Here is a 19829-nt window from a genome sequence, read left to right on the forward strand (position 1 = left end):
AATGCAGGTGCTGTATGAAATTTGTCTTACAGTGAGCAGGGGATGAAAGGAAGAAAGCAAAAAGCCAAGCACAAAAATCACAAGTCAGGGACAACATGAAGGTGTCAAAGCAGCACAGCAGCAGCCAGTCAGCAGGGCAGCACGCAGGGAGGGAGGGGGAGACATCCATCTCAGAGACACTATTTAGTTTTGTTTTGATTTCCTGTCGGTTTGTGACCGTCTACCCAGTTGTGTTTCTATGGAAACCTGGCATACCTTATCCAGTACATGGCCGGGTGCTGGTAGAAATCCAACGACCCAGATCTCTGCATAGAAAAGCTGTCATCCAACTGAACACAAAAAGAAACCAGCACAATCAATCTAAACACCAGTTCAACAGAAATACCAAGAGACAAAAACTACACTCAGAAAGTTGTATCTGTCTTAAGAAGCAGAGCAAACTAACTAAAAAGGTACACAGCTACACTACTCTGTAAACCAATTCAGCTTAGTGTAATGACCACAGCTTTAGATGAACCAATCAATCTGTAGAACAAGTTGGCTTATGAGCAATGTAGTTTCTACTAGGAGTGACTTACAGAAATGACTGACACTCCTGCAGTGGTGTCGTTGACCTTCGGACTGGTGTTGAAGTGCTTCTTTATCTTCCCTGCTACTGACAACTGATGATCATTCTCACATAGACCCTCATCCTGTATTGAGCGAGGAAGGAAAGGAAGAAAAAAAAATCAGTGTTTGTGGGAAAATATTGCAGCTGAATAGATGTGAGGGTGCTCGATGAGCTCGATCAACACTGCACTTACCGTGACCCAAGGGTGCTCTAGCACCTGGAGGGCTGAGTATCTCTGATCCACCTCCACCTCCAACATAGATCGGATCAGCTCCTGCAGCATCAAACAAACGGTGGTGAGGTTTTTATTCTCTCTATATAAAGTTAATTTGCTCCAACACATGGCTCAGACAATGTCCATACAGATGTAGATATTCACCTTGGCTGTCTCTGACACATTGTCCCAGTATGGTAGAGGAAACTCTAGTTGTCCCATTAGTATTTGATCAAAAAGTACTTCTTGGTCGTCACTGCTCCTGCAAAACACATGACTATAAGTGTATACATAAAGATAAAGCTGCAGTATTATTACTAACCACTGGGTGGGACTCATACACAACTCTCAGAGTGCAACATTAGTTCAAAAAAAGCAGAAAAATTCAGAGTAGGATTTCACTGGGTAGAGCAGCTCTTGTAGGTAGCTTACCCTCGAAAGGGTGGGAAACCACACAGCAGGATGTAGGTGATGACTCCAGCTGCCCAGATGTCCACCTTAAGGCCATACCTGTGCAAAGACAAAGAAATATAATTACTTCAGGATGCAAAGATCGTTTTTTGTTGTACAAAAGGTGAATCATTACACGAACACCCTCTGATTTGTTCTATAACCGCAACTCTGCAGCTGACACTCTTACCCTGTTTCTGCGATGATTTCAGGTGCTACATATGTCGGGGTCCCGCAGACAGTGTAGAGAGGTCCGTCCACCACAGTTGCCAAACCAAAGTCTCCCAGTTTCAGGCTCTTGCTGCCGTCTGCATGCTCATACACCTGAGGGAATAAAATACACATAAATGCTGTTAAATGTAGCATTAAACACTACTTTGTCTCATTGCAGTTGGGTGTCAGAGTGTTAAATCAGAAAAATGTAACTATTTTGGGATCAGTGTTCCCAAGCCACAGGGGCACTGGGGGACAGCGACTGTCTGCTAAGCTGTCCTTTTTGATAGGGCCACTGGGGGGCGCCAGAGTGTAAAACTTTCATATCCATATCAAGTGATTGGCAGTCTGCAACTGCACTGGAGAGGAAGTGGTTCAATATACTGCACATGTTGGAGTGTCTGTTTGTAATGGTCATAGCAGGTTATAATACAACTGCAAAACAAACAAACTATGACCTTAAAGCTGCTATAATCCATATTGTGATGTTAAAAATGTACATTTATGTGAAAGGGGTGTCTCCTAGTTATCAACTTAGTGAGAATTATCACCCCACCTTTGTTGCTTCCTTCAGTACTGCAGAGTGTCTTGATCGTTTTGATTTTACTGATTTGCTGGACTCCAACAGTTCTCATCAGTGTCTTTAAAGATGCAGCAGGCAGTTGTTCTCAGTAAAAGTTAATGGCTAGAAATAACTTTGTAAACATAGTAGAGAATTTAGCAGCTACAAAGCCAGGTATTTCTGATTGGTAGAGACCAACACAGAGCTAAAAGCTGAGTGAAATGGCTCGAGAAATAACTCCAAATCAATGCTGATATTTATCTCTGCTGGATGTTGATCATATCAACTTCATAGTGATAATATGGAGGTGGTGCCCCCAAATGGGAGGAAAATAAACAAATCCAACTTTAAAAATTGACCATAAAGTTCAATAAACTCTTTTCTGAGGGTAGAATAGTGAACACTGTTGGAAGGCAGAGGAGCAGAAACACAAGAAAAGAAGCTGGGACCCCATCTAAGGTCAGCAAGGCAACAGAAGCCACTCAATTATCTTTGCAGTGAAACATCTCTAAAATCACTGCAGGTGAGAAAGTCTTAGACCTCACAATCCAGTTTTTTTAAGGAGTGACTCAGGGTTGAAGAAGGGGCAAAGGAGGGGATGAAGAGTGGCAGTGGGAGGATGAGAAGACAAACAAGGAGGTTGACAGAAGGTAGAAGGATGGAGGGAACGCACAAACGAGGGAGGCTGGAGAAGGAGTGTGCGGGAGGTGTGAGGGCAGCAGGGATGAGTCATCTTTTTGCTCTGTGAGAGTCCAGAGTAAGTGATATTACATCGCTGCTCATTCAGAAAGGAGGGAGGAAAAGAGATAGATAGAGAGGGAGACTATACTGCGGCAAGTTATATGACTATGTATACAGTAAAGACACTTACTGTGACCCACTCTGTGTGAACTCACCAGCAGGTTTTCTGGTTTGATGTCTCTGTGCACAATGTTGAGGCTGTGGAGGTATTTGATGGCGTTGGCCAGATTGTAGAGCATGCCACTGGCGTCTCTCTCTGTGTATCTGTTGGCAGAAGTGATGGCATCGAACAGATCTCCGCCCTATGGACAAATGATGATGGATGGGTGGGTTGTCAGTAAGGAGCAATGTCAGAGGAGTTTCTTTGGCGTTTCCACACAGAGATCTGACATATTCACTTCCAAGTTTTCACAGTTGTTCATCTTTTTCTGCTGAAAAGAGTTTTCAGCTAAAAAAAAAAAAAAGTTGATTTAGTAGCAAGGGTTTTCGTCTGCTCAGCAGCTGGAAGGGTAAACTGTGTCCTCATTCCTCACCTTAATTGAAACATCTCCTCCCCCTGTCTTTAATATTTCCCTTTCATTTTATTTTTCCCCCTTTAATTCACCCTTTCCTCTTTTCTCCCAGGCTTTTTCTTTATCTCCCTCAGTTTCTCATATTTTTCATTCTGTCTGATTCTCACCCTCCTCTTCTCTCTCCGTCTCTCTCCTATCCTCTCTGTGTCTCTCTCCCTGAGTGGACTAAGTGGAACAGAGGCTTAAAATAGGGCTGAATCTCTTTCTCTCCCCGCACAGACTCAGACACACTGTCAGCCTCCGACCTGCACAGCAACAGTTATTTAAATATGAGAGCTGTCAAATCCCACTGCTCAGCCACTAAGCAATGCATTTGCACTTCTCTGTTTCCTCTTTGTGCCCAAAAGTATGTGGACATTTGGACGTTAACACCAACACGTCATTGTTGAACATCTCATTCCCAGAATAGACATTCTAGTTTGTTTGTGTTACTGTGCGACTTTCAGTGGTGGAAGAAGTACTTAGATACTTTACATAAGTAAAAGTACCACACAGTAACACAAAAGTAACCAACTGAGGCAACAGTAATCCAGCAACTGCCATGTTCTGCTTAGTCTAGTAATGATATACCGTACTGCGATGTTTCTGGTTAAACAAAAGGATCTTACTCTTGAATAACAAGGTCTATCTCTGCAGGAATCTTTTCTATAAATGTTGTCGGACACTTTTAATAATAATCTGAGTCTGCCAATGGCAAAAACAAGCAGTGTAGTGGACTAACTTTTCCAATTACCCATTGGATTACATTGCAGCAACTGTTCACAATGGCCAGGTACACGGTTCCTTCCCAATACTGCACCTACTCCAAAAAGTTTTGTCCCCATCAGTCATTGACTCCTGCAAACACAGGAGAATAAAGGCTCACAAAAACTTTATCCTTTGATATGATGCTATAAGATCTTCCAACTTTTTTGGAGGCATTCCACTAAAATTTTGGAACCTGGCTGTAGGTAGATGTAGATGTTGGCAGAAGAAGCCCGGCTCACAGTCAGGATCTCAGAAGTGTTGGATGGGGTTGAGGTTAGGCCTTGGTGCAAGCCAATTAAGTTCTTCCACATCATATTCAACACATCAGGGTTTGTAGGTTGTAGGTTTTCCCTTAATTGGAACTAAGGGACCTAGCCAAAAAAAGCACCTGGCAAAAGGAAACAAAACTACATGGACACACATACTTCTGGCTTTATTTTGCACCATCTCTCTCTCTCTCTCTCTCTCTCTCTCTCTTGCGTGCAGCTCTTAGCCTTTGCCTCGCCTTCTAATGCATCCATCTGTCTCTCTCCCTCTCTCAGCCCCTGTCATTCTTGCAGCGACTCTCTCCACCTCATTCATCCTCTCGATCCTCCTACTTTGGACGCGCTCACATGTACACACATTTCTCCCACAGATTGCCTCTCATCTATATTCTGTAGTACTCCTCACCACAACGCGAACAGATGGATCACATTCCTGGCTCCTGAATTATGCACAAATATTTCTTGACTCAGAGAGCAAGAGAGAATGAGGAATGTGAACACACGAGCGCTCCGGGCCATAGACTGATTCTCTCGATCCCACACTGTGTGACTGGTTGGAATTCATCATTTGCTTCACCGGCTGAATGTTGCTGCTGTGTCTCTGTCACCGATTCTGCCTCGCTGCTACTCTCTGTCGCTCTCAAACTGGAGATAATGATCACCGTCATATGTAGAGAATAGCTCTATCCATTATCTCCGATGAGCAAAATATCCTGGCCTGCTCCTAACCAGAGGTGCTGACACACAAACACATTAAAAAAAGAGGTGATTACAGCAAACAAACATAGCCACACACCTTCACCAGCTCCATGACCAGGTAGAGTTCGTTGTAAGTGTCCACCTCCTCTATGAGCAGGACAATATTTGGATGTTTGACCCTACGCAGGATGGCCACCTCATTCTGTATCATGTGCTCCTGAAACAAAAATTGAAATTAATTTTACAGCCAAGAAAAACACAATTAAACAAACACTATCTTAAAAAGTATCTTTCGTTTCTAGACTATGTTAAAATGAGGATGAAAAACAGTGTTTTGCTGCCCTCTGTGGTTAAAAGTTTCAAATATGTCCCAGCTAATGTCAGTGTGATGGGTGTGGTCAGTGTGCACCTGTCACAGTGTACTGACACACTCTTGAGTACACTTCTACATCACTGCAGAATGATGCTGAGTTAAACGACTGGAGGATAGCGAATACAAGATTTTCAAATGGTGGTAACTTTGACTGGTTAACTGCATACACACTATATATATACTACATATACTTCAGCAGTAACACCTGTGTGAGGAATCCTTGCACAGTACTCTTTTGCTTTAGGAGTCACAGCTCTTAGCGTCGTGTTTACCTTGCCTCTGCATTTGCCCTTGTTGATGATCTTCAGAGCGTATTCTCGTCCTGTGGAGTGCTCCACACACTCTCGAACGACTGCGAAATTGCCATCACCTAGCATGCGTCCCACCTTGTAGCGGTCTGATATGTAGGACGGCACAGCTGGAACCTCGTCGACTAGAACCTCAGCTGCGGGGGAGGAAGCACAAGGTTTAGAGCAGCTGAGGGAGAATATGAACCATTTATAGTTGTTCAGTTTTGTACACTTTTTTCAGGCTGATGAGAATTCATTGTATGCACTCACACAAGTAAGTACAGAGGACACAGAAAACCTTATTAATGACTATAATGGCTAATAATTACTTGATGCCTACGGGGCCGCACAGTGCACAGTGGTACAGTGTTTGTATGTTCTCCCTGTGCCTGCGTGGGTTTCCTCCCATAATCCAAAGTCATGCAGGTTAACTGGCAACTCTAAATTGCCTGTAGGTGTGAATGTGACTGTGAATGGTTGTTTGCCTCTATGTGTCAGTCCTATGATAGACTGGCGACCTGTTAAGGGTGTACCCTGCTTCTCACAGACATGTCAGCTGGGAATGGCCTCAGACCCCAGACCCTCCACCCCACTCCCCAGGAGCCACGACCCTAAAGGATAAGTGGTCCAGCTAATGGATAGATGGATAGTTGATGTCTGACTGAACATAAAGGTGGGATAAATAAAAAATATTTATGCATAAATAAAGCAATTGTAAAAGGACTGATAAAAAAGTTAAACAAATATGGACAGCACAAATTCTTAAATCTCAAAATCTCTAAATAGATTTTAAAATATAAGCATTATCAATCATAAATCATTAAGTCCATGATGATTCTTTTTAAATTTAGTTTCAAAGCAAATAAAAGCTCTAGTTTAATCCCACTGTTGACATTTGGTCACACTAAGGCTCTGCAGAGTGCTCTGTAAAGGGTAATCGAGCTGGCAAATGGAAAAGTAAATGCGGAACCAACTGGTAAATCAAAGTGAGAATATATGCAATGAATGTTCAATTACAGATTAATTCATGCATTGATTTATATGACATAAGAAGATCCCCAGGGTCCTCTATAAGAGCATAAAATCAAAGATAAATGTCAGATTAGTGGATTGAGGGGCTGCTTTCCCTCGTGATGTCAAAATGTACCAGCCCTTCATTGTTGGTAGTGTTGGAGAGATGAAGTAAAATCTGGGGGGGTGGACGAGATGAAGGACACAGACATAAGCGAGATGTGTGTGTGTGTGAGAGAGAGAGAGATGCATTAAAGGTCATGAACATGATTCAGACATGCATGGTATTTGCACGTACATCGCCTCTGCCAACCAACGAGACACATGAGAAATTCTTGTAACATAAAGTTTCCTCACCTTCAGTAATGAGTCCATCCCCATCTTCCACCGAGATGGAAACTTTAGCGGAAGACAGAGAGGTGGAAGAGCCCTGGGACCCCTGCAGAGAGGGAGAGGGGTGGACAGAGAGCAGGATGGCAAGAGGAAGGTAATTATTTTACTCTCTATAGCGTTTCCCGAAAGTTTGTAATCCACCTCATACTCAACAAAACACAATAAATCAGTCCCTTCTGCTGCAATCCCAGCTGAAACAAACACACACATCCAAAAATAGACAAAGGGGACAACTCGCCTCATCCTCAGAACATCCTTAAGTCTGTCTTTGTGTTTACATGTCTGTCTGTTGTATTGTGCTGCCTGTGTTATGTGCACACTGTGCCCATGAAAAAAACCAGAACAGATTTACTTAAGCTACCCAGCTGAGTATAAACCGGTTTCTATTTCCACAAACCCCCTGAGTGTGTGTGTGTGTGTGTGTGCGTGCACATTGGACAGACCGAGTGCATCCCAGTAAACCCCTCTCCATTCACAGAACTTGAAGTATTTCCTGTCTAATTGCACCTTCCTTTCACTGCTCACTACTACCTTTAATAAAACGTAAAAATATAGCTTTGGGTGACACTAATACAGGCAGATGAATACTACCTTTCATCTGGCTGGTAAGTGGGAGGTCACTGAGGGGGAAGAGAGTGGCTGAGATGCGGCGTCTGCATCTATCTAAAGACAAAAACTCATTACGCCCTCCACCTCGTAACCCTCTGTCTGGTTGTCATGGAAGCAACAAGGATGGGGAGCAAGGATTTGTCGGGACTGTAAATGAGAATCTACCCCTCTCTCCTATTTCTATCTTTTCTCCACTCCTGTCCATCTTTCTGCTCTCCTCTCCTCCAAAAACCTGCTCAGGGTTTCAAATTCTTTCACTGCATTTGGACAATTTGGGCTTTGCCTCATTTGTCTTCGCAGGAGAACCTGTTAGTCTCAGTGTTCAATATCTGTCTTGTCTTTCCTCACTTTCCTCAAGTGTCCTCTCTTCTCCCCTCTACTCAAATCCCTCTCTCCTCCCTCCTCCTTTGGGGTTTGGAGGTTTCCAGTGCACAAATAAATCCCACAGCTGCAACTGGCACATGTAGCCCGGCCATCACAATTTTTCTAAAATATAAGCGGAGCCCCTTTGGCAGATGTGAATTATTAACGAGTGCAGTTTGCACCATAAATGGCCTGCACTGTGTGTATGTGTGTGTGTGTGTGTGTGTGTGTGTGTGTGTGTGTGTGATGCATGGAGCCACCAGTCGCCTGAAATGTTGAACCCAAAGAGAGAGAGAGAGAGGGAGAGAGAGACAGACAGAGAGAGAGAGAGAGCAGTGCATCAGCAGTTTATTAGTGACCCCCCCTCTAACTAATGTTGCCTAGCAGATGAGATACTTTTTACTTTCATCTCTCATTTTAGTGCAGGTGCAGCCAGACATGCTCTCATGATGAATTATAATTCGCACATCAATCGGTCCTGACTCCTCATTTTAAAACATGCTGCAGAAGTAATGGATGCTGGCCATTGTTATGATAATAACCCAGCAAGCACTTCAAAAAGGGTGTTGTGCAAAAGGGGTGGGGGGGGTGGGGGGGGTTGATTTTGACATCAAAGTATTTTAGTTATACATTATTATGGTATGGCAAAAGTTCACAAGACAAAACTTCTTAAAAAAGGTATCGAGACAACAGTGAATTCAGTCACATTAAATCATGCTTCTGGACTGTGCAGACCATATCAGCATCTCGTCAGTGTGCTGGGGACACGTCTTGGTCATAACATGAAGGAAAATGTGTGTGATTGTGATGTGTGTGCATTCCAGGAAATAAAAGCATTTTTCCTTTTTGATTTCATTTCTGTCACTCACCCCTGGCCTCATGTGAACCTCTTATTTCTATGGCGACTGGTCAGACTGTGTGATACAGCCTGGAGACCTTGCTGTCAGAGAGTAAAAAGCACCCATCCTAATGACTTAGATCCAAAAACTATTTACAGAGCAGAGCTGCCCTATATCGCTGCCCAAGTAGCTGTCAGCTCTTTTACTCATCTCTGCTGCTGTGACCTGAAAGCCACCCAGGTGAATGTAGCTGTGAGTCAGGCTGAATTTGGTTTATGTAATGTTGTTTTTTGCTCGGGCACTCATCCCGGAACAAGAAAACCCACTTAATAATACCCATAAAGCTGTGCTTAATCTCCAAAACGCCCTTCCCCTGCTCTTTTATTTTCTCATCCCGACGCGTACATTTACCTCTCTTGTGCCCTTATCTCACATCCAGCCCCGTTGTCTACTCCCTTTCCCGTTTTGAACTCCTATCTCTCTCTTCCTGCCACCAAGGGAAACAAAATGCTGTTGCTATGGAAACTGCTCACAGAGCACAAGAGAGAGGCAGCTTATGAGACTTCCAGTGTGGAGACGGGAGCCTATATATGGCCATTTCCTGTCTGCGGGCTGGGTTGGTCGGTTCAACCTTCTATGAACATTGTGTCTCTCTTTCCTGTGTTAAAAACTATGAGGCAGATGGAGTGACAGACAAGGCGAGAAAGAGACTGGGAGGGAGGGAGAGAGACGGAGACAGAAAAAGGGAAAGGAAGAGATAGGGGAGAAAGATGTATGAAGTCTGGTGTGGTTGATATTGATCATTAGATTTGGCAGGAACCGTCTTGTTATTGTTAGACCGTCCAGCTTTCTCCCCTGTTGCACAATACGAAACACACTATTCCTAGCTCTACATCTCTACACTTTTCACTCTGGCTATGACTCACACACTGCTAAAAAACACACTGACAAACCTTTTACATCACGGCTGGAGCCGCTGCTCTTCAAAACCCGCGAGGGCAACACTCAGCGGCTGAATACTGATCAGCGCATAAATAGGAATTAAACAGGATGTCCATGATTGACCTTAAACGTGGAGCATCATCTCAGAAGCAGATGTGCAGCAGTTGGAAATAATGAGTGGTAAAAAAGTAAGTCCGTCAACTGTAGAAATCAGCATTAAAAATGCAACACACATTTACATAACCAACTTACGAGTAATGCTCGCCTTGTCCTCAATGCCCCTGTTTGAATCTGATTACACCACACATCCTAAAGCCTCCACTCTCTCTCTCTGTCCTTTAAGCTGGGGGGAGCCAAACCTCATCTCCAGCAGCATTTCTTGTCACTTTGGCTGTCAAGCAATATCCAGCAAAAGCAGGATTTATTGCTGTTTGCTTCAGTGGAAAAAAATCTAATAAGATTTGATAGAAATGGGGTACTTTGTTTTGTCCCAAGTTCCTACTCTGTCTCTCGTAAGAACACAAGGTACAGGAGATAATATTTCTTGGCTCTTATTTTGGCGTCTAGACAGACAGGAAACATAATCTATTTGACTCTCATCTGGAGAGATCAACACTGTTTCGGGGGGATTCTGTCTTTTCTGGTCTTGCCAGTTGGACATGGGGAAGTTTTACTAATCGTGGTCCTTATGGACTGGACTGCAATCCTGGAGAATCACAGGAACGTGATTAAGTGCCTCAGGGAAAATTAAAAACGGCGAGGGAGACTTTGCCTCATCCAAAAGACACAAAACAATCCAGAAGAGAAGCAGCGGGACAGGGGAGATGAAGGCACCTCTGGGACTGTGTTTGTGTTGTAATCTCTGCTCTGCTGAATACACAAATAAGTTTAACCAAGTGGAACCACTGATAACCATGTATACAAAGACAATCATCATCATCATAATCATCCACCATCTACTGGAGGTGGTGGATGATATTGGTTTTGTATGTGATGTACAACTGTTAATCAACACAAATGAAGAGCATGAGAATGAATAAATAAATAAAAAACACAAAATGAAAATGAAATGACCATGAATTTAATGACATCATCAAATGGAAATTAATACATTAAACAAAGAAAATACAAACAGAAACAAATGAGCCATGAAGAGCTGGCAGCCTCACATCAGAAAATCACAACATGTAGATTACGGGCCGGATTATCAAATAGAATTTGCCACAGACAAATGTCATATTTACATATCTTTCATGTATGTAAATGGCAGTGCAAAAAAAATAATACCCTGAAGCCCTTTGGAAAATGTTATGTTACCGATTTTTTTGAGACTGTAAAAATATGTAAATACGAGTCGGATTAGAATCAAAATGTTCAAGAAACCATCTCTTCCCGTTTCCTCATGTGCTGCAGCCAGTCTCTTTGGCAGTCACAGGAACCAAAGTGAACAAAATGAACATCTAACGACATCAACACAACATGAAATAGGAAATATAATACAGCCAAATAACAAATACAGCCTTTTAGTAACAACACACTCACATGGATGAGATGAGACAATAATTAACACGTTCATAACACACACACATCCTTCTTCAGTCTGATCTCTTTCTCTCTCCCTCACACACACACACACACACTCACACACATAATTTAATTTATGAATCACCCAACACAAAATATGGACAATAAGAATGAGAGACGGAGCATGCAATTCAATGGATTATGCACATGAATGACTCAATGATGAGAGGAGGATGTAGGTGACATACTACGGCTGACAATTAGCAATTCTTTCTCTCGTACGCTCGCACAAACAGCTACCTGACTGTATCACAGCTGTGGTACTGGAATCATAGACCATCTGTTTGTCTGTCAGTCACTACTCTCTGTGTATTGTCTTTTTTTTTTTTTAATTTAATGACTTATTTCCCTGTCTATGTTGTATTTCCCTTACTGTGGAGCGAATGGAAAGCGAACCTCGTCTAGCTCAGCTTTGTTATGTGCTTCAAACCAGACGCTGACAAAAAAATAAATTCAGGGTTTGTGTGTGTTGAAAGCCAGGGTGCTCTCAGCGAGGCACGTGACCCTGAAAAGACGATAAGGAGTACAAAGGAGGAGAGGGGGGTGGATTACTTCATGTTTCGTGCCTGTGTTGCTAATTCATAGAAATGGGCCAGTCTAGCAGTGTGCCAACATAAAACTATGAACAAATGGCGATTTCATGTGTAAAAGTGTTTTTTTTCTTTTCTTAAGCCTACATGAATATATAAGCAATTCTCTGTAATGTATGTGCAAAAGTGAAGGGAAAAAGCCACGGCACAGTGCTACGTCTATATATTCTGCTCGGGGAAATAGGTTATGGTGGTCTGAGCTGTGCGAGCAACCTATTTCAGGCAGCAAAGTGCCTCTAAGTGTTTAAATGCAGGGTCCAGAGAGGTGAACTGTATAAATGCAATGCTCATAGTAGGCCACTGAGGCTCTGTGGCTGCTTAGGAAGTGGATTTGTGGAAGCTTTCAAAGCTTTATTAGCGGGAATTTCAAAGCGGATTTTAGATTTCTGAGCACCAGATGTTCTTTTAAGAACACAAATGTTAAAATTCAGGTTTCATTTTAAGGTAAAGGGTGATTTCTGAGTCATGTTTTGGTCAGACTGAGTTATGCATTTTAGACACAAGGGTGAGAGAGGTACTCACTTGCCATTGTAAGCATACCAATAACAGGATTTGAGTGTGTCTGCTCTATATTTATGATTATTCATGCATGCTTACACGGAGGTAACACAGAGGGAGAGAAAATGTAAAAATATAGTGTCAGGAACTTGGTGCGTACTTCTCAAAGAAGCTTAGAATTAATCTACAAGGGAAATGATGGAATATAATTTCTCCGTGTGAAGTTAATACTCTTTCATATGGGGAAGTGAGAGGGGGGTGGGGGTGAGTGAGAATGGGTGGGAGCTGGAGTGAGAGAGAAATTAGAAACTGTCAGGGGACGGAGGGAGAGTCACTAACAGAGTGGATAGAAAAAGTGAGAAGTGCAGGAGAGAATTACATCGTAATATGGCTGAGGAGTGTGAAGCTGCAGAGTGGAGACGGGAGATAATGGGGCTGCGAGGCTTCCTCCCTTCTCTCCTTCCAGTCGAGCCACTGCAGGCTTAAGGAGTGGCGTGTCAGCGGGCACAAAGCTGGGATAAATCTCTGGTTGAAAAATACACACTCAACTTGTGTTGTGTGTTGTGTAAAACTAGAACGCCGCCACCACTCAAGCCAGAACTGCACCACAAAGCTAATTTGCGATGTCTAATGTTTGATGGGAAAATTGGGTGAAAGCAAAAAGACAGGCTGAGTATAGAGAGGATGGGGCAATATTTTTTTTCCCTTTCTCTCATTATGCCTGACTAGCTCTCCTTCACATCTCAAACCCAGACTTTTCAGGATCTCACTCCGAAACAGAAATTAACTGGGAGGAAAGAACAGAGCAGCAGAAACTGAGCGCTTTAATTATCTACGTTAAACGCCCCGTGTTTATTCATTCAGCGAGAAACAGGCAGAAAGGGAGAGTTTTATAAATGTGTGCACTTCCCAGCCTCTTTCCCTGTCAACACTGAAATCTATGGTGACCCACTTCCATTATATACTGACGACTGTGGAAGCTCCAGTGCACCGTGTTTCTGTTCTCAGTCGCTACAGCCCAAATCTGATCTCTTCCTGTTGCCCTGGCTGACCTTTATATCACATCAATACAACCTCATCACTGATGGATTCACAAGCCTAAGGGCCAGACTCTCCACCATCCATTAATTCTTCGTGGCGCATCAAATGTAGCATTAGACTGAAGCTACTGAGCGCAAGAAATTAATTCTTCATGCTATGCTGATTTTAGTGTATACAGTCACTAATACACACAGCCACACACACACTCTCAGTTTTCTTTGTGTCCTATTAAAAGGTATTGACTGTAACCATATTATTGCTTTCTCCTCCCTAAAATGTTGTGCCTGCACCGATAAACAGCGAAATAATCACAAAGCAAATCATAGCTGCACCCCTGCTGTCAGGTAGTATAGTGGTGGGTATGCTTGAGAAAAACAGCTGCATGCTAATAAGAGCCTATATGAACGCATTACAGGTTCAGTCACAGTGCACCGCTGTGTTCTGTACGCGGGCGAGCGAGCTGAGTGTTTGTTTTACGACGGAGACGAAGAACTACATCAGCAACAGGCTTAGGAGCTCATGCAAATTAAAGAGCTGCTGTGAGAAAACGCCATCTGATTAGGACCGAGGCTGATACTAAAAGCTCGCCATCATCAACTGTCAAGGGCTGGATTAACACATACTTTGATCGTGAACACACACACACACACACACACACACACACACACACATAAACACACGCACACAAACACATAATGCCCTGTGCGTGAACTCAGCCTCTCTTATGTGGAATTCAAGGTTTTCCGTTTGAGTTGCATGCTCCTGCTCTGCACAGTAGTGTTTGTTCTATGGTAGCTACAAGCTTTACTGGTGTATATAGTGAGTTCAAATCTCAGATCCTCTTTCTCCCCTGTTAGCTACAGAAAACAGATCATGAGTTCAGGATTTTTTTTTCCCCACAGGCCAATAACTGAGTACCTGAAAAAATGGCGGAAATAATCAAATTGACTAGTATAAAATGTGCCACCAAATCTTTTACACATTAGGACATGTACAAAATGACATGACTTGATAAAAAAAGTCATCTTTGATGAGCAGATCAGTTCTGTTTGGGTCTTTTCTCATGCTAACATGCAGCAAAGCACTGCTTGGTAGCTAACAGGGGATGCAAACCAATTTCTGCAGAACAGAAACAGGCTCAAAGATTGGAGCAGGCCGCTCACACAAAACCAATCGCCAGTCTCATCTTTAGATCTGATAGTGCACAAATTACTGACTGACAGATCGGGTCACCTCTAAAAGTCAGTGATAGCATCACTTATTGTTGAGCTACCAAAGGCAGATAGAGTTCCCCCGTGAGGAACAAAGAGCTACACGTCAGCATGTGTGGGAACGCGACAGAGAATCAGCATGAAAACTGTTTGAATTTACCCTTGAAATCTATTAACACTGGATAAAAGTTGTAACAGTAGTGGATCCTAACATGAGCCTGCCATTCTTGGGAATCCCAGAGTGGCATTGCGTGAGGTCAAAGGTCATTGCCCCGCCCCTTTGTGAGACTTTAAAGATGTTGAGATGTTGTGGTTCCTTCGTATTCTAGCAACTCTAAGATGTAGTCGGCCTATGCTCAGTCACAGCTTTGTCCTTTTCCTGAGAACATAGAGGGAATGTGTTATAGATTTAGTGTCACTAAATGTTAAGTGTGACTGTGTGCGTGCGTGTGTGTGTGCACGTGTATTCTTGTCTTACCCGGCGTTGGCTGAGGCTGCCCGGGCTGGTCGGGGAGGGGCTGGGAGATTTTCCCGAATGAGGAGTGGACAGCTGACTGGCCGGCGTCCCGTTCACTGGAGGGAGAAAACGAGAGAGGAAATGGAACAGGGTGGATGACAGGGGTGAGGCCGGGAGAAAAATCTTGAATTAGATGATCTTTTCAGTGTGAATGCATATTTTCTAGAACAGTTATATTTCGGAGTGTCTAGCGGCAGCAGCAGCCCACACTTCCGCCCTCAGCATCCATCCATTCACATGAATGAGGCAGAGGAGGAGGAGGAGGACAACAGGGGGAGTAAGAGAGAAAGGAAAAGAACACTGAAGTCCACACTGCTCTTTTTTTGTACTTCAACCAAAATACAAATCCTGTTGCTCCAAATCTCCCCTGAAACAAACCAGTTACACCTCAGCCTTTAAGCATGCGCGTGTGCTTCTAATAATCACAGCATGTTCCAGCCTTCGAGCGCATGGCTGGAAGTCAACATACAACACCAGGGCTGTCCTCATTTTCATCCCTGATTTAATGCACTTGTGACCTCAGCTTGGTCTACTTCTCCAGCTGCAGCACAGCACAAAAAGCCAGCGGCATCACCTCATTAGACAGGAACATTGGATTAATCAACGCTGCACCCGAAATCCTGTGTGTGGTCAAGCAAAAGAAAAAAAAACTGGCAGCATCATTAACCTGCACACAAAACATAAACCTGTTTTTTATCTGACTGAAAACACTGGTTATTGTCTCTGATTCGCCTCAAGTCAACTGAAGGTTGCTCTGACTGAACTACAGGTCTCTGAGACACGAAACAAAGCCACTGGTTAATCATGCAATCTAAGGTCCATTGTAGAATTGAAATAACATCAGCATGGTCCTTATTTTCTGCCTGTTTAGAATGACTATAATCTCATAATGTGTTAGCCTACAATTTTAAGTTTTGCTGCATGTAAACAATGTTTCATGTGCAGCCTCTCTAACCTATCCTTCCTGATGCAGCAGGGAAGTGAAACCTGTGGGAGCAAAGTGGTCCAACCTTCACTGTATAATGTTTATTCCCCTGCAGAGATCAAAGAACTTTCTGAATTATTCAAGACAAAAGAAGATGAAGCCCCACAGCAGACTGAAATAGCACCAGCTGCGTTACACAAGTACTTTTTTTTTTTTTCTCTCCTCCAGACGCTCCGTTAAAAAAATATGACATACAAGAAACTGCCATTGTTTCAGTGATTCCTGGACACATTCATTGATGAAATTCGGCATCGGCGTTACGCACGCGGACAGACACTCCCTCTCAGTTACACAACGACAAAGCGTTAAGATTTAAAGACGCACTGACACTGACACAACACGGCACCTCGTAAAGTCAATGGTAGACAAGTCATACCCGTGGTGAGCGCGTAATATTTCCTTAGAAAAAAAAATAAGTTTACGCTGCTGAGGGGAAATGACAAATGTCGTTTAATGTTAAAAAAAAGGGGGGGGGGGGGGTCGTTTCAGGTTCCTACCTTCCGCTTCCAGCATGACGAAAAAACACAGTGATAATCCAAAGCGGGGTAAAGAGAAGAAGAGGAGGAAGAACAGCACCTCTGTACGCGCTTCGCCCGAGTGTGATAGTAAACTGTGGTGAATGGGAGAGACGGAGCAGAGCTGTACTACACGGAGGGGCGGGGAGGATGCTTGCGCAAACTCTGACGCGCACCGGGGACAGAGAGAGAGAAACAGAGAGAGTGAGAGAGAAATAAAACACTACATCTATAATTTTGACATTTTGGTGGGTTTTTTTTTTATTTCCCTGCCGGGAAAACTTTAAACTTAAAACTGAGAGTCATTCAAGGAGACTGGGATGATGGTGAGGAGGACAGATTCTGACGGCTCCATTGTTCCTCATCCAAACATCCTGAAGAAAGAAGCATTGCTGCAGCATTCTCTGACTTTCAGAGGTTTTCTTATTCATGCAGTTAACTAATCGAAACAGAAGATGTGAGGTCATGTTGATGTTCATGTTGAGGCAGACTGGCGGCTGAAAGCAGAGAGATGTTCAGTAATGTTTTGGGAAGACAAGAGTTTGAAGCAGGGGTAGAGACAGTCTTGGTTGATGGTTAGATCCCCAGCTCCTCCTGTCCACTTGTCAAGGTGGTAGATGAGCAAGACTCTCTAAGTTGCTTTGGAGAAAAGTAATTGCCAAATGAATGTTATGTAATGGTGTCTCTCTAGGTTTGACTTGCATCACGTAAAGGAGGGAGATAGCAATTTGATCAGAGCACAGTGCAGCCAAAATACACAGTGTGCTCCAGCTTCTTTCACACCCACTGTGTTAAACACGATGGTTGCACATAACTTTCACGAGTGAGCTGTGATGGCAGTGAATATGGAAAAACACCTTATGTGTCTGCCTGTCTCCAGCTGTGTGATGTGCCTGATTCACAAAAGATGTGGTCTCACACTGAGCTATAAAGTTAAAATTAGGCTACTGGTGGCTACCTAATAGGGTTTTTAAAAAAAATGATTATTTGTTCTTTACATGTAGAAAAATCCACAACAAAAGTAGTAAACAACAAGAATCATGTTAGCAACTCTCCGAGGCCTCAGGTAGTCATAAACCACAGTACTGAACAAATTAAATTTTGACCAGATGATGGCACTTAAAATGAAAAGTTAAGGGGACAAATTATTGCACATCAGCCTGAGGGGAACATGAATGTTTGCACCAAATTTCACAGTGACACAACCAACCACAAATGCTATGGTGCAGGAGGATAAGTCAGGAGCTCAACAAAGTCATCCTCTGGGGACCATGAATGTCTGCGTTAGTTGAGATATTTCAGTACTAAGTGTTAGCATTGCCATCCATACAGCCATGATGCTAGTGTGGCCAAAAATCCAATGTATGCAGCACTAGCATGATAAAACAACGCATTAAGAGAGCTAACGCAATTCTTGAATGTGGCAGCGATGCATCTCCTCATGGGAAAAAACTGTTGATGAGGAAAAGATTCAACTCATTAGCTTTGAACACAAATAAAAGCTCAGACTACGGCAAGCTCTGTGAATCAATACAGGAGTTTCTATTTAATACTGTCAGATAGACTAACAAAAAAAGTTTTTCTTCTCCATCTTAGGAAGACTTGAGGGATTAATGAGTCTTTATGACTGGCCAATCACATCCTCTCCTGTGCATCTCTTATCATATGTTCCATGTCTCACACATTATGACATGTCCATGAACCACACATCGCCATACACTTATTGTATTGTAAAACTAGAACATGTATAATGACAGACACATATGGTTTTTAATATAAAGGTATGATAACATGGAGGTTCTTGAATGTTCTATTAGGGCTGTCAGAAGGTATTCTGGGAAATTCAGCAGATGAAATGAGTGAGTTTAGCAGAGCTAGGCCCCATCACACATGTTTTAGGACAACTGCTCCAATAAAAAAAGGCAAAACCAAGTCAAACATCACTAATTTTAAAAGTGCACAATGTTGTTTCATAAACAAAAAGCTGCCTGGAGGCACATCATTATCTTGTCTTTAGCGCAAATATCACCGCTGCCCTGGTCATGAATTTGTTTTTCCTTGCAGCCTCTGTTATTTGGTGCCCTAGTGCTTATCTGATTTCAGAGAGTACATTTGTACCCTTCATGAGTTGGTTATATAGAGCAAGAAAAGTGTTGGAGGCTGCAGACATCATGCGACCACAGTTCAGAAAAGTGTCACAGCCGGCAGCTGATCCTCTGGAGACGCACACTGGATTTATTTGTGGGTCGGCTGCCCCGCCACACTTCACCACAAAGTCTCTCCCGTCATGCTTATGACAGAAAGAGAAAGGTGAGACCCTGAAGTTATCAGCGTGATGCTTGTTGACACCATCTGTAGTTCTCTTGTTAATTTTAGCTGACATGAGGCATCAGAGGAGAGCAGAGGGAGACAGATGGCGAGACAGGGGGAGAAACTATGTATGAGTGCAAATTGTTTTCTCACATTATTTTGGGTCTGTGTGTATAGACACTGAGCTGGGGTTGTGAGATCATCACAGAACGAAACTCGAGTGATGACAGTGTCGGGCTGATACGCAACAACCTGCCCACACACACACACACACACATATAGATATACAATATACACAAATGAGAGAACATAATACCACATAATACCTCTTCAGTTTGAGTGTGGATACCTGATGTTTCTCGCAATGAGGCAACATTTCTTTGTTACCTTGAAATTACAAGGTGACTGAAATTGTGCTGATCAGCTGAAATTTAATCAGCCGTTGTCATCATCAATGTTCAGTAAGAAAAAGTCAAGCTGTAATTTGTATCATAAGATTTAATCAGCTGAAATTCATAAAGCTATGATAATTTTAGTGCTGCATATGACAATTATTATTTGATTACTGCGTAATGATGATAAAGACATGATTCACTGACTACAGAGACCCACAGTATGATTCACCCACTAAACATACAACACATTAGTCTCTGTGCTTTCATGTTTTTCAATAAGACCAAGGAC

The 19829-nt window shown here is 42.9% G+C and overlaps 1 protein-coding gene across 2 annotated transcripts in view; it reads right to left on the bottom strand.

The window, feature by feature from the left end:
- The window catches only part of dclk1a (doublecortin-like kinase 1a), a 48317-nt gene that overhangs the window by 3854 nt on the left and 24634 nt on the right, over window positions 1-19829 (bottom strand). The window contains exons 1-12 of one of the 2 annotated variants that reach the window (XM_018692356.2): window positions 16818-16980; window positions 15297-15391; window positions 7106-7187; window positions 5720-5892; window positions 5172-5291; window positions 2946-3092; window positions 1465-1598; window positions 1257-1334; window positions 990-1086; window positions 804-884; window positions 579-692; window positions 256-329 (exon numbers count right to left, since the gene is read on the bottom strand). In XM_018692356.2, coding sequence (XP_018547872.1) covers window positions 256-329; window positions 579-692; window positions 804-884; window positions 990-1086; window positions 1257-1334; window positions 1465-1598; window positions 2946-3092; window positions 5172-5291; window positions 5720-5892; window positions 7106-7187; window positions 15297-15391; window positions 16818-16833 — 1211 coding nt within the window. In that variant the 5' untranslated portion in view covers window positions 16834-16980. Of the gene's footprint in view, window positions 1-255; window positions 330-578; window positions 693-803; window positions 885-989; window positions 1087-1256; window positions 1335-1464; window positions 1599-2945; window positions 3093-5171; window positions 5292-5719; window positions 5893-7105; window positions 7188-15296; window positions 15392-16817; window positions 16981-19829 lie in introns of those variants that run through there. The other variant, XM_018692355.2, reaches the window with a different exon arrangement.

The sequence above is a fragment of the Lates calcarifer genome, linkage group LG20 (genome assembly GCF_001640805.2).
Source record: "Lates calcarifer isolate ASB-BC8 linkage group LG20, TLL_Latcal_v3, whole genome shotgun sequence".
In the NCBI taxonomy this organism is placed as follows: domain Eukaryota; kingdom Metazoa; phylum Chordata; class Actinopteri; family Centropomidae; genus Lates; species Lates calcarifer.